The following is a 15,729-nucleotide window of genomic DNA, read 5'->3' on the forward strand; positions in this document are numbered from 1 at the left end:
TGGGCCCTTAGAGAAGGCCAGGTGTGGATGAGCTCAGACCCCGATCGCACTGCTGGTGTGGACTCACTGTGGACCTGCACCAGGCCTGGGGTTTGAGGATGAGAGTCACCACAATTTAATGTCCATATGGGACTCTTTGCTTGTCCTTTTAACTATGGCAAAATACCACACGGGGACACTTCTGTCAGTGCACGTGGTGCTGAGAACACTTGGACGGAGGGTAAACTGGGGCAAGTGGTTACTCGACCAGATGTCCCTGGTTTCTTTCAGTGCCTATCCTGACATCTGGTCTCTTTTTTCTGCTTCTGCTTGGTATAATACTTTTACAACTTGAAAACACATGGCTTGGTTCAATGTAGCTGAGGCTGGTGAACCGCTGGGCCCAGGAAAGGCATGGTTTGTAAATGCTATTATGTGAAACCTTACCCATGGCTCCTGTCAAACATTTTAGGCAAAGAAACTCTATGATATGATTTGTAATACATACATGTATTTGTAGAAACACATACGTGTACATATATAATTATAATAATTTTTCACATGTGAGGAGATTGAGGCAGAGAGAGATTAATTTCTGTAGCTAAGTCTCCATAGCCAGATAGCAGCAGAAATAATTCCCACCCTATCCTTCGTATATTGCTTTAAAAATACGTTAACAGCATCATATTTATTTGATAATTTTGATTATTGAAATTTGATAAGTTGTTAAGTGGTACACTGTTGCCTTCTTTCTTGGAATTTAAAGACAATAGAGTTTTAAAAGTGGGTTGAAACTCAGAGAAGGAGAGATGTATACATTATGTTGTATAACAAATACTAAAAATTTGTTTTGTTTTGTTTTGTTTTTTTGGCGGATAATGGAGGTGAGGAAGTTGCTATTGAAGAGATGGTGTTGAGTAAATTTCTTGACTCCCCTACTGCCTGCCCATGCATTGTTACAGGGCACACAGAGAATGTCAACTTGTCAGCAGCACTCAACACCATGGTAGCAACAACAAAACATATTTACTGAAGATAACCAGTTGATTAAATGTCTTGACCCCCTCCTGTGTATGCACAGGCATTGTCACAGGGCTTACAAAGAGGAAATGATCAGCTTCTGCATTGAGACTCTGTGCTAGTTAGATGAAGAAAGAAGACTGTTCTGGAACAGCAGACTGCTACAAAGATGATGACAAAGTCCGAAGGGAATTGGAACACAGTTTGTCAGAGGTGTGGGAAGGGGAGGCTGAGGGAGGGCGGGGGAGGAGTCCAACTGGAAAGACTAGAAGGAAACCATTGGAATAGTTGTGTCCTTCACACCAAATGCATTTTGTGGTCTTACCTTATCATTTGCTTTTGCTGGACCACATGTCTTTTCACCCCCCTCTTTGTACCTTATGATGAGGGGCAAATAATCACAAAGCAGGAAACCTTGTCAAGGAAACAAATTCTAGACTCTTTCTTGTGGTCATTGCCTACTAAATTCCTTCTTTCATCACTACAGCCATAGCCCCATGATTATCATTTATAAAAAGGGGCCAGAGTCGTTAGGAAAATGTTATACTTATTGCCAAGAAGGTAGGGATGTAGGTAATACCGCTCAGAAAATTTTACATTAAACAGAATTGAGAATGTAGAAATTTGGGGAAAACTCCAGTATCTAGAGGATTTGTATATCGGGAAAGGGTGATTCTTCTTCCTTCCCAACTTTGTCCCAGAGAGCCCAGTGTACCAAGTATTACGGTGCATTTTCTGTGTCTGTCTTTCCTGGTTTAGGCTTGTACATCTATAGTGTTCTATTTTCCTGTTTAAATAAATTTCTTCACTTTTACTTGTAATAGGACCCAGTAGGATATTATGTGGTACTTTATATATAAGTTTCATTGGCCCTACTTTAAAAACAAAAACCTTGTCTACTGTTCTTTAATCTCATCAACTGTCATTAAGGAAGCTTCATCTAAGATTTACTCCTGGTCTGTTTTACATATTTATCAATTGTTGCCTTTGACCAACAGTGAATTAATTTGGGTAATACTTTCACATGATATAAAATTGTTCTGTATTCATAGAAAATGTTCAATGTTACTACTGAAAATGAATATTTACAGAGTTTTATTTCTTGAGCATTTAGTCTAAAACAACTTTTAATTTTTTTAACACAGCTTTATTAGCGATGTCCCCACATCTTTGGGGCCCCATGCACTTCACCTGCTCCCCTTCAGCACCTCATTCACATAGCAAATGAGACCAGAAAGAAGGCTCAGTCCTCTCATTCCTCTTGACGTAGGCATTGGCTTAGGATAAAAACAGTTTTGTGGATGTTCATACATAAACACTTACGACTTTTCATCTTGTCTGGAACATCATGCCTTTTGACATCCTTCATTACTCTTTATGAGAAAAAAGCAAATAACCACAAAGCAGAGAATTTTAAGAAGCCATAAGGGATTGGGGCTGAATTTAGCACACTTTGATTATGGAGACAAAAATTGCCAAGTTTATGACTAGGGGTGATCAAAGCGCTCTCTCTGCATGCATAATTAGATGCTTAGTAAACGTTTTCTCACAGTGAAAATATAGCATGACTATTGCTCTGTGTAAGAACAGTATAAGTTATCTCATTTTGAAATCATTGTTTTATTTCTATCTTACACACTTATATTTTCATCTGATCGTCTTTCTAGCTTTGTCTTATTCGAAGTTGAGGATTGGAGGGTTTAAATGTTTTAAAAGGATTTCTTTTTTAATGTTACTGCTGGGGGCTAATGGAGAGAAAAATGGTTAAGTCGGCCTTACAGTTACTGACGGGAGTGTTGACAATGTACACCCATGAAATCCTACCAACACTTTATTGGGATAATTGAGTTATGTGTAACTGGTGGCATTAAGAATCACATAGAAAGAATAAATTCTGACCATCTACTTTTTTCTTTTTGTAATTTTTAGATTTGTAGCCAAACCGTGTGCCATAGCCCTCAACATTCAGGCCAATGGACCACAGATTGCTCCGCCCAATGCCATTCTGGAAAAGGTCTTCACTGCAATTACGAAGGTATGATTGTCCTTTCCGGGGGTATGAATTGTCCCCGGTCACCATTCTCAGCCTGCTGTCATTCAGTTCCTCCCCTTCTGGGTTTGGAGAATCAACTTTTGCCTAACCTCATGCTGGAGAACATGTTGTCAGAAGGAATGTAAGCGTAGTAGAAGTGGAATGAAGATGAGCTTGTCTTAGACCTGGTAGTTTACGCTCAGGTTGATTTTTAGTAGCTTGCCTCAGAAGAGTCTTGATTAAATAACAATTAGTCTAATTCTGTGACTCTTTTAATCACATGTGACCTGAAGCAAGATTTGACTTGAAGCAAGATGAGGGCTGGGAGGGACTTTGTGGAGGTGACTGGGTAGAGCTGAAGAGTGTGATTTATGTGTGTGTGAAAAAAAGGACCTCTTGGCTTGTAGCATTGTCCATAGATTCTAGGAGCTGTGATAAGTAGACAAATGTAAACAAAAACAAGAAGAAGCCATAATTGCAGGATAAAAGATTGTACCATGAATGTATGAAGGAGGGTCAGAAGAGTCTTAAGTGAAGAGATAGGTTCACTGTGGAGAATAAAAGGGAGGAGATACACAGGTGGGAGATGAAGCCCAAACTAGGAGTGGGAAGGAGGGAGCGGAAGAGAAGCGGGGAGAAGAGACCGTGTCTCCTGCCTCCACCCCCATCCCAAGTTCAGATCTCCTTCAGAACAAAGAGGGAGGAGAATGCCGAAGTCAGAAACCCTCAATTGAAGGCCATAGGAAAATAAAGCAAATTACAGAGTTTTTATATATCTTACCTTATTCTTGTCTGGACAAGGAGAAATACAGTGTTCTATGAGAAGTATTGTGTGTTCATATATTAAATGGCTCATTTTCTCTCTTTCATTTTTCTGGGAGAATTACCCAGGCTTCCAAGATGTGATTTGATAGAATTAAGCAAATTCTATTTCTTTTCTTGATATTTGTGTTTCTAGCCATTTGTACTAGCTATCTCATCTTACAACTATTAATTCAGATATCCAAATACTTTCGCCTATTTTATGGTCTTCATTTCTTCCAAAATTCTCTAGAGTTTTTCCCTCTGTCCTTTAAAAAATTTTTTTTTCCTCAAAAAATTAAGAAACTACCAGGTGTTTTTCATATCCCTGCTAGGAAGAAGAGAAGAATGAATGGAATTTTAGGAAAAGCTCTTTTGGTGGTTTTTATGGGGTAATTTCAGATTGCCAAGTTCCTGTCTGAAGGGACACATATCTTATGGTATTTAAAAGAAGAAAATATATTTTAAAAAAAAAGCTTGCATTTTCATTTAGTGTATCAAATTACTTGAGTGAAACAACTTTTTCCCTCTTAAAAAAACAGGTGTGTAGGGACATCTCAGGTTCATTTGTGAGTGTGATTATAACATATTTGGAGTCTCTTTGTGAACTACTCTAAGTACATTAAACATATAGTATTCTAAATGAATAATAAAATGAGGGTTTTTTGTTTTTTAAATTTTCCCCAAATTTGATGCCTCTCCTTAAAAATCCTGCAGTGGATGTTTCACTTCCCTTGCCTTATGTTTTTTACAGTTACTGGAGAAATTTCCTCCATAAAGGTAATAAAAAGATTTTGCAGCCAGATTGGCTGCTCTAAAGAATACTTGCTTGGCTAGGCACGGTGGCTCACGCTTAGAATCCCAGCACTTTGGGAGACCGAGGAGGGCGGATCATGAGGTCAAGAGATTGAGACCACCCTGGCCAACATGGTGAGACCCCATCTCTACTAAAAATATAAAAATTAGCTGGACATAGTGGCGTGCACCTGTAGTCCCAACTACTCGGGAGGCTGAGGCAGAAGAATGGCTTGAACCCAAGAGGCGGAGGTTGCAGTGAACGGAGATTGTGCCACTGCACTCCAGCCTGGTGATAGATCAAGACTCCGTCTCAAAACAAACATACAAAAAAAAAAAAAAAAGAATACTTGCTTCTACTTAATTTGAATGAGCATATCTTTTAGTTTCCAAGGTGATTTCTTTGGAGGTTTTTACATGATTAAAACAGAAGCGTCATGTGTGAAATATAAATGCAGCAAAAGTTGGAACCGTTTTCCCTTGTATTCTTTGTAGTTCTCCGATCTTATTTGTGATACGAAATATAACCAGTCAGTTGACTGGAATAGGAGGGGCAGGACTTGGGACAGCTGGAACCAAGTGTGCATTTGTATATGTGTGTGAATGATCATCCAGTATCCTGGCCTCACTATAGTTCAGCTGCCTTTTTGTAGAAGGGCATGATTATAATCCTTCAAGTGTGAGAGATGAACCCTTAAAATTTCTGTATATGACTGGCTACATAGTTTGTGGGGCCCAGTACAGAATGAAAATGTGGGACCCCTTGTTCAGAAAGCATGAAAAAAAGTGCCATTAAGAGTACAAAAATATAAAACTTTTTCCTTCCTCCCTTAGTCTCTCTCTACTTGTCAAGGTGTTTTTTTGTTTGTTGTTTTTGGTTTTGAGACAAGGTCTCACTCTGTTCCCAAGGCTGGAGTCTAGTGGCATAATCGTAGCACACTGCAGCCTCAAACTCTGGGCTCAAATGATCCTCTTGCTTCAGCTTCTCAAGTAGCTGGAACTACAGGTGTGGGCCACCACACCTGGCTAATTAAAAAAATTTTTTTGTACAGATAGTGTCTCACTATGTTGCCCAGGCTGGTCTTGAACTCCTGGCTTCAAGCAATCCTCTTGCCTCAGCCTCCCAAAGTATTGGGATTATAGCTGTGAGCCACCATACCTGGTCAAAGTGTTTTTTATTTGCTGTGTAATATCGTGTTCCCTAATGGCATGGGGAGACTCTTGGGGAAAGTATAGACCCTCACAGGTACCTGGGGGGTACACCCTGTGACTTAGTGTGCACATGACCCACCAGCTGCCAGGTTTCCCTTTTTTCCAGCCACTGGCTGACACACTGTACCTTGGTTCAGGGGAGCAGAGAAATAGAGTCAGGCCTCTCTCCAGGCCCACTGCCCCAACCCATGGGTGATGAGTGACCTTCAAGTGCATTGCAACCTCTATGCCCAGATCCAGGGGTACACAAGAGGCTTAGCCATAGCGAGTCGCCAACCACATGCACTGGGGTAGCTGCCTCCATCCTCTCTGAAACTCGACCCCCGACTCTCTGTGCTTGCACTCGTCCTTCTACTGGGGGCTGAAGGCAGCAGCAGTCACTAGGAGGTGGGGAGACAGGGAGGCTGGTGGGTGCTACAAGCCAGGGGATGAGGAACTGGGCGACCACACACACATCTGGCGGAAGTGGTGGGACTGTGTATGAGCCAAGAATCCAAGCTTCTGGCACCTGCTCCTTTGCCCCATTGGGCTTCATTTATAAAGCACAAATTCCATGATAGAACTGTTAAGAATTTCAAGATGGTGACTACAGGGTTTCCAACCCCAAATGTGGACCTTTCTGAATGTGGTTTTTCTTGTGTGACAGCACAGGTCACATGCCCTGACTATCTGGTTCTCCTTTGTGAAATTATTAATAGCTGAAAAATTTGAACCCTTATATATTCTCTAGCAGTCTTTCCTTTTGAAGTAACACCTGTCTGCCTGTTGCCTATCTCTCTCTCCTCCCCCATCCCCTATCTAAAATTTTGTAAACATTTTATAGAAACTACTCCTATTGTAAAATAATTAGAAGCCTTGGTGTTTGAGCCAGTCATACCTGGATATTTGTGTTGGAACCTCAGCTCTGCTGTGTCTGTCATTGTGGCCTTAGGTGAGTTTCTTAACCTCCCTAGGCTGCAGATAAGCTCATTTGTAAAAATCTTTGAATAAGCATCTCACAGGCATTCATGAGGGTTAAATAATCTTGTAAATCATTCAGTAAATGATATGGCATCTTTTGTCCCATTGGTTCCCATATTTTGATTTGCATTTAGGATCACCTGAGGGTTAAAATGCAGAGTGTTGCATCATGTTTCTAGAGATTCTCATCAATAGTATTGGAATGGGACCAGAACATCTACAATTGTGGATTGTCAGACCCATTCAAATGAACAGAATGATTATTTGTTTAGTGAATATTTTTGAGCTCCTGTTTCTTAACTGGTTTTGTTGTTTCTTAACTGGTTATATTCAGAATTTTCTGGATAAATATGCTTTTAACTTTTGGGGATTCTCCTACCATATTATTTGTACATACCTGTGATGCTAACTACCTCACTTTTCTAATCAAATCAGTGCTTAAGCCATGGGGGTGAGAATATATGTCAGGTATAAAGCCAGGTTTTATGATCCAGGGAAATAATAAAATTTGCTTTTGGTATGTTAGACTAAATTTTAAAGTGAAAGGCAGATTTCCTATAATTTGTTTTTCCTAATTCTCCTCAATAACCTATTTCCTTTCATTTTTATTTTATACTTTCCTTCTTCCCCTCCTAGTACTGGTTAAGATTAATGTTTTTAAGATTAACCTAGGTGTTTGTAATATATAAATGTTTATGCGAGTCACCATTATTCATTTCTTTGCCTGTAAATCTTTCAAAAAAACTTATGGAGAATAATAAGGAAAGAACAATAAGAAACCCCCACCCCACATACAGTGTATACACACACACACACACACACACACACACACACACACACACAAACACATAGAAAGAAAGAAAAAAATGAAAGAAAATCTCACATGTTTTATTTGGCAAATTAGGAGAGGCATATCTCTAGATTTCAAAACATATATAAAGGCTAACTAGATTGGGCAGAAACCAAGTATGAGGAAGTGAAAAGCGTGAAGTGTGTCTGGAGGGCCCTGTGGGGGTGGATTACAGGAAAACCAGCACAAAGGCAGTTCTCAAGAGTTGAGCAGACAAAAGCACCACCCACTATTTGCAACAGTAGGTGCAGGAACAGGTGAGCCAGGCTGGTGGGAATGGAGGAGGGACACATAAAGCCACCTGAAGGGTATGTTTTCAGGAGGCCATCTCCCTTCTTGGCAGCCAGACTAGAAGAGTATCCTTCCTGCTCCCCATACTGGAAGTAGCAGGTCAAGAAAATTCAACTAATTTAAAGATGATTAGTAAAGAAGCAACTCACACAACATCAAAGACAATGAAAGGAAAGTATAGCAACTCCTGTTAACAAAATTTTCACTAGAATAATGAGGCTAAAGAGGCAAATGAAAATTGTGATTAAATATTTTACCATAAATTTAAAAAAATGAAGCAGTAACTCTGTGAAGGAAGATCACAAAGAAGAACTATAAGAACTAAAGAAAGAAATAGTTGGTCAACAAGAGGAGGTGGAATGTGAGCTGGTAGAGTTCAGAGAAAAGTACCAAATCCATCACAGGAAAAAAGTCAAAATTGGGAAGAAGGCAGGAAACACTAGTCACTGCAGGAAACTCAGCAAAGACTATGGAAGATAGAAAGAATAAAACTGAATTAAATGAAACAAACCAAAAAGAGCTAAAAAATGGACATATAGGCAAATAGATCGAGCATTTCTGTAATAGGAATCCCTTAAGGAAAAGCAAAATAAGACAATGAATTAAAACAACTTCTGAGATATAATTCAAGATTTTTTCCTGAAATAAATGGAGGTTTATTTTAATATGTTAACAAGAATGTAGTGAAAATGGACCCAGAAAGTTCAACACTAAGACTTACATTATTAAAGTAGCTGGACTTGATAAGTAAAGAAATACTTCACTGAGCAGCTGGGTAAAAAATCAGATCTCTTTTTTTAGGGAAAATGTTATGTGATTGTAGGCTTTTCTCTGTAGGGAATATTTTCAATATTCCCAAGGAAAATGTGAACTAAGAATTTTATATCTAGCCAAATTGTTTTTACTCTGTAAAGGTTATAGACATCATGTTAGACATCTTTGAACATGAAAAAATTTAGAGATATTATTACATGAGTCTTTCTTGAAGAGACTTTATTAAATCATTAATTTTAGCTGACCAAGAGATCACTGGGAATGTTTGTAAGTTTTGAATATATTTAAACTGTAGTACTAAAAAAGAAGTATGAGGAATGGTGACAGACAGAATGTTAATGTTCTAGGTTCTCACAGTGTAGAAATGATACAGCAGTAACTGAGTAGAGGGGAAGAAGGTGGGAGGCAGAATCAGTTCACTGATTGCATGATCTCTAAGAGTTGGGAGTCAAAGCATATCAGTTAAAGCTGGCAAATCATTAGAAGTATATGCATATTTAATAGTACAAGAGTAAACGCTAAGAAAGATAATATTATTGACTATTGTAGTATTGGGTGGTGGAGGAGAAGGAAATAAGGCTACTTTAATAAGGTGGAGGAAATAAGGTTACTTTAAATATTGCTTGTTTGACTTATTAGAGATGGAAAAGAGAGTCGTATGGATAACCATCAGAACAGAAATTACTCCCAAAAGGAAAAAAAAAAAAAAGCCATGTAGTAAAATATTTTTTAAAACCATCAAAATGGAAAATAGAACATAATTAAAGTAGAGAGCTATAAACAAACTTATAATCATATTAACACATAAATGGACTTAATTTATATAATAAAAACTAATTCAGGCTTTGGTTATTGGTGTGGGTTGAATTATTTTCCTCCCCAAAATGTATACATTGAAATCTTGACCCCTAGTACTTCATAATGTAACCTTATTTGGAGATAGGATCTTTACAAAGGTAAATTAGTTAAAGTGGGATTATTATGGTGGGTCCTAATCCAATATGCCGGCTGTCCTTATACAAAGGGGACAGCTGGACACAGAGATAGGCATGAGGGAAGATGCTGTGAAGAAACACAGGGAAAAGACAGCCATCTACAAGCCAAGGAGAGAGGCCTGCTACAGATTTTTCCCTCACATCCTTCAGAAGGAGCAAACGATTCAACACCTTCATCTGGGACTTAACAGCCTCCGGAACCAGGAGGCTATACACTTCTGTTGTTTAGGGAGCTTTGTTAACAGCAGCCGTAGAAAGACAATGCAGTCAGGAAAAAAAAGTATATATGTGAGGGGCACCTTAAGACAAAGTAGTAACAAATGTTGAAAAGAAGAGCATAGGTGAGGGTATCCAGGCACATATAAATAACAAAGTAGGATTTCTAAAAGCATTCAACGAAAGGGAGAATTGGCTTTTTATTGTCAGAGGTTACAATTCACGGTGAAGATCAAATAGTTATGAATCATATATGTATTAAATATTAGTGTGTCTATATATTCATAAAAAGGAATTGAAGAAAAGATAGAAACACAACAGAAAGAAATTCTGATTTACCTCTGAGGCATGATAGAGTCAGTGAGAAAATATAAAATAGAATGTAGAAATTCTAAGGAACATAATTAGGAAGATCTAAGGGGGTACATTTACAATCCTGTATTCTGAATGTAGAGACTGTACTTTCTGTTCAAGTAGCTATTAAATACTTATAAAATTGATGCTGTGTTATGTTTAAAAAAACTATGATTTTAAAAAATTAGGCATGATTTAATACTAGAAATTAGAAAACAGAAAAATCAGAAAAGAAAACCTCTTCATCCTAAAAATTTATAAATACTGTCATTAACTCTTGGGTAAAATGGAAATTTCAGAATATTTAGAAAACATTGGTAATGAAAGCACTATCTTTATGTGCTATGCTGCAGCAGTGCTCATTGAAAACTCATACAGATATCAAAAAAATAGCCACTTGGTTAAACATTAGAACAAGAACAACAAAATGAATGGAGATAAGCAGAAGGAAGAAAGTAATAATGATAACACTAAAATCAATGAGTTGGCAAAACTATAGAATTAAAAAAAAAATCCCCAAATCCTTTATTTATTTATGTATTTATTTTTGTTTTACCAAAAGGCCGCTAACTCGACTAAGAAAAAAAGCAAGCACAAATAATGTTAAGGTCGATAACCACAGAAACAGGAGAATTAAGAGAGTGGGGCAAATGTAATAGAAAAACTTGAATACAAAATTTATTCTAGCAATATAATTTATCTCTGTGTGTGTGTGGTGTGTGTGTGTGCGCATGCGTGCGTGTGTGTGTGTGTGTATGTAAAGATCAAATTAAAGGAACTAAACTACAAAAAAGTACCAGGCTCAGATGCTCTCACAAAAGATTTTGTTTTTCATTAACCCAAACCATTTATTGAACATGTAGGTATATTTTATTTCCTTTGCTCAGGTGATTAGCATTTTAAAGATGTGAAGGCCTAAACTCATACCTATAATATCAAAAATTATATGTCCTCTGTCTCCTTGTTTATTGTGAATATTTAAGATGTGCAATATAATGTTTCAGTATACTTACACATGGTGACATGGTTACTGTAGTCAAGCGAATCAATACGTCCATCTCACAGAAAATTCTAACATACCCTTAAAAGGACATAATTCTCTTAAACTGTATCATAGAAAATTAAGAAAGCCATCCAGCTCTCTTTTAATACAACAGTAAGACATTAACATCAATGCCTGACAAAAATTTCACTAAAAAACAAAAGCAAGACTAGAGACCAAATTTTATTGTTAATATTGATAAGGAAACCCTAAATAAAAAATTAGTGAACTGAACCTAGTAACACATTAAAAGAATTATTTATAATTTGATATAAAAATCTATATAATTCATTTTATGAGTAAATCTAACGAGAAAAATACATCACACGCCATGGATGCTGAAACCTGACATCTTTTTGATTAAAATAAATTGTTTAAGTGGGATAGGTGGTTTCTGCTACATGACAAATATATTTGTATCATAGTCCCAAACCTGGCCCCTTATTTTCTATATCTATATTTCTATATTGTGCCAAATTTTACATTGAACTAGCAAGTAAGAGAAAGAAAATAAAGTCATAAAAATTGGAAAGTAGTTGACAAAACTATGGCTATTGTGAAGAATTATTCATACATAAAGAAGTATTTATTGAGTCTTGTTATAATCTTGCTCTCTCTCTCTATATAAAAGCAAACAATAAGCATTAAAAGATCTAAGAGGTTGGGCATGGTGGTTCACACCTGTAATCTCAGCACTTTCGGAGACTGAGGTGGGAAGACTGCTTGAGCCGAGGAGTTTGAGACCAGCCCGGGCAACATGGTGAAACCTTGTCTCTACAAAAAATAAACATAAAAATAGGTGTGTTGGTGCACACCTGTAGTTCCAGCTACCTGGAAGGCTAAGGTGGGAGGATCACCTGAGCATGGGGATATCCTGGCTGCAGTGAGCCGTGATGGCGCCACTGCACCCCAACCTGGGCAAGAGAGTTAGACCCTATCTCAAAAAATAAAATAAATAATAAAAGATTAAGAAAGTACCTTATTCTCAGTAGAAACCTAAAAGAATAATATAGCTAGGAATAAGCATAGCAAGGTATGTGCAAGACCTGAATGAGGAAAATTTTCAAACACTCTTGAAGGACACAAAAGACAAATAAAGATGTGAATTCACCCTATATTATGATCTTATTGAAATAGTATGATCTTATTGAAAGTACTAACAGGGTTCCTTGTGTGACCATTTGTTTATTTTGAAAATAGATAAGCTAATTCTGAAATTCACATAGAAAATGTATAAAGATTTCTGAGAAAAGTAACTGTGTAGTACTGGTACTGGCACATGAATAAATAGACCAATGGAAGAAAAGATTTGGATTTTTGATGGGGGAAAAGATGAATGGTATATAAGTAGCCATCTGGAAACAAACAAAGTTAGATTCATTCCTCATACTGAATGCCAATATGTATTCCAAATGTACTAAAGATTTGAATAGAAAAATCAAAACCCTACATTTATTGAAAGGAAACCTGGGAGAATCTTTTGAACGTGGGGAATGAAGGAGGCTTTGCTAATTATGACTCCAAATGTAAAAACTATAACAGAAAAGACTGATAAATTCAAATATATTTTTATCAAATTTCTGGAAGTAAAACAAGCAAAAAACATCATAAGCAAATTCTAAAATGCAAATGACATACTGGAAAAAGTATGCAGCTTCTGGTACAGAGAAGGGTTTAATCACCCTAACAAATGAAGATGCCTTACAAATCAACAAGGAGAATACCAAGGAATCATGAAAAAATAGGCAATAGACATGAATATGCTCTTCATAAAAAATAGAAATACAGTCGATTTTTGAAACGCATGATAAAATGCTTCTCTCATAAAAAGGAAACTGAAACTGAGATCCTGTTTTATGTATTAGACTGGAAACAATGAATATGTCTGATATCATAGTCTATCGAAGAGGCTTTGGAAAATGGGCACTCTTGCTTGTGAGAGTATAAATTGGTAAAATCACTAGTGAGAATAACTTTTCAATTTCAAAATTAATTACGAATGCATAGACCCCTTTGATCTACAACTTTCACTTTCAGGAACTTATCTCAGAGAGAAACATGTATAAAATGGCCCAGGTAAGGTTATTTATTGTAGCATTGTCTGTAGAACAAGCTCAGAAGCTACTAAAAGTCCATTAATAGTAGAATGGATAAGTAAATTATGGTATATCTCTACAGTTCTACAAAAGAGTGAGAGTGTTCTATATATAGTGAAAAGGAACTATTTCAATATACGTTGTAAGGTAAAAAACCCAAAGCCCAGAAAAATGTCTGTAGTATGCAACTATTTTTGTGACAAGGGGAGATATAATAATATATATTCAAGTTTGCTTATATTTGCATAAATATTGGAAAGAAACTGATTTAGTCCGGGCGCCGTGGCTCACGCCTGTAATCCCTGCACTTTGGGAGGCCGAGGTGGGCGGGTCACAAGGTCAGGAGATCGAGACCATCCTGGCTAAGGTGGTGAAACCCCGGCTCTACTAAAATACAAAAAATTAGCAGGGCGTGGTGGCGGGTTCCTGTGGTCCAGCTACTTGGGAGGCTGAGGCAGGAGAATGGCGTGAACCCAGGAGGCGGAGCTTACAGTGAGCTGAGATCGTACCACTGCACTCCAGCCTGGGCAACAGAGCAAGACTGTGTCTCAAAAAGCAAAAAGAAACTGATTTAATAATAACTGTGGTTATCTGACAAGAAGGGGAGAATAGGAATTGAAAGAGAACAAAGTTGGAAGGTGAAACTTTGGATAATTTTACATTTTTGCACCGTATGAATATTTTCTTTATTAATAAACTTAGAAAATAAATTGAAATTAAAAATGAATTCCATTAGGATAATGATGTAGCCAAGGTATATTGTAGGCAATGATTTTTCTTCTTTCTGTGTTTTTGATTAAGAGAGACATCAAAGGTGAGTGTAGATGGTGTCATTACTACTACTAAAAAAACCAAAAAAACAAAAAACCAAAAATCCTCAAAATACATACTTAACCGAAAGTTGGCAAATAACATTTATAGGCACAAGGTCAGCACATTTTGTACCCTAAAGCGATTTTGACTATGTTTTCTGGGTGTGTGTCTGTTCTAGTCAGTTCTGATTGCTATAACAGAATACCATCAACTGAGTGGCTTAAACAACAAATATTTATTTCTCACAGTTCTGGAGACTAGAAGTCTGAGATCAGCATGCAGATGTGGCTGAGCCCTTGGTGAAGGTCCTCTTCCTGGTTGGCACATGGCCATCTTCTCTTGTATCCTCACATTGAACAGATTGAGAGAGAGAGCATGCAAGCATGGGCAAGCTCTCTAGTGTCTCTTCTAATAACTTCTAATCTAATCCAAGAGCTCCCCCCTCATGATCTCATCACCTCTCAAAGGCTCCACCTTCTAATACCATCACAATGGGCACGGGGTTTCAACATACAATATTTGGGGAGGCACAGGCATTCCCTCCATGGCACTGACCCCTAGAGCTGCTTGAGCTGCTTTTAGAAAGGTGTTGTGTCTATATGTATATATGTTTCACCCTTATAACTTGAACGCTGGCCAGTGTGCCTTCTCCTTACCCCTTTTTTGGTTATTTTTCCCCATCACTTGCATTAAAGCGTTAGTATCAAATCCAAGAAAGATTAAATAAACATAGTTAATATTAAGCAAAGATATAATAAAGGAATGGAGCTCACATGGCTTGGTATTGTTGTGTAGTATGTCACCCTCATGTGATTGTTGGCTAGACATTCTCCAACACATTGAAGAGAGGGGAGGGATAGTGTATTAGTCCATTTTCACACTGCTGAGAAAGACATACCTGAGAGTGGACAATTTACAACAAGAAGGAAATGGACTTACAGTTCCACGTGGCTGGCGAGACTTCACAATCATAGTGGAAGGTGAAAGGCACATCCCATATGGTGGCAGACAAAAGAGAACTTGTGCAGGGAAATTCCACTTTTTAAAACCATCAGATCTTATGAGACTTATTCACAATCACAAGAACAGCACAGGAAAGACCTGCCCCCATGATTCAGTACCTCCCCCGCTGGGTCCCGTGGGAATTCAAGATGAGATTTGGGTGGGGACATAGCCAAACCATATCAGATGGGAAAGAGGAAAATTAACATTTGCTGAGTTTTACATACAGTTTCATATTTGGTTCTTGTTGCAATATAATTTAGGTTGGTAAACAACCTTTTCTTTTTTACAGATGAGGAAACTGAGGCTCAGAGAGGTCAGTGGAGTGAGGAATTGAACAAGTGCCTATCATTTCAGGGCCATCTCTTGCCACTTCACCAAGTTTACTTTTTTCAACTAATGCATAGTCTTAGTAAAAGACTTGATGTGGGATACAGTTACAAAGGGATGACCAAGAAAATGAATAGAGAGGAATGTGTCAAAAATGGGAACAAAGG

The 15,729-nt window shown here is 37.6% G+C and overlaps 1 protein-coding gene across 4 annotated transcripts in view; it reads left to right on the plus strand.

Moving 5' to 3' along the window:
* Positions 1-15,729, plus strand: part of LOC105483289 (ceramide synthase 6) — a 321,163-nt gene that overhangs the window by 88,586 nt on the left and 216,848 nt on the right. For 3 of the 4 annotated variants that reach the window (XM_011744078.3, XM_011744079.3, XM_071072896.1), the window contains exon 2: positions 2,929-3,034. In XM_011744078.3, coding sequence (XP_011742380.1) covers positions 2,929-3,034 — 106 coding nt within the window. Of the gene's footprint in view, positions 1-1,105; positions 1,213-2,928; positions 3,035-15,729 lie in introns of those variants that run through there. The other variant, XM_071072895.1, reaches the window with a different exon arrangement.

This window comes from Macaca nemestrina, chromosome 11 (assembly GCF_043159975.1).
Source record: "Macaca nemestrina isolate mMacNem1 chromosome 11, mMacNem.hap1, whole genome shotgun sequence".
Classification (NCBI taxonomy): Eukaryota; Metazoa; Chordata; class Mammalia; order Primates; family Cercopithecidae; genus Macaca; species Macaca nemestrina.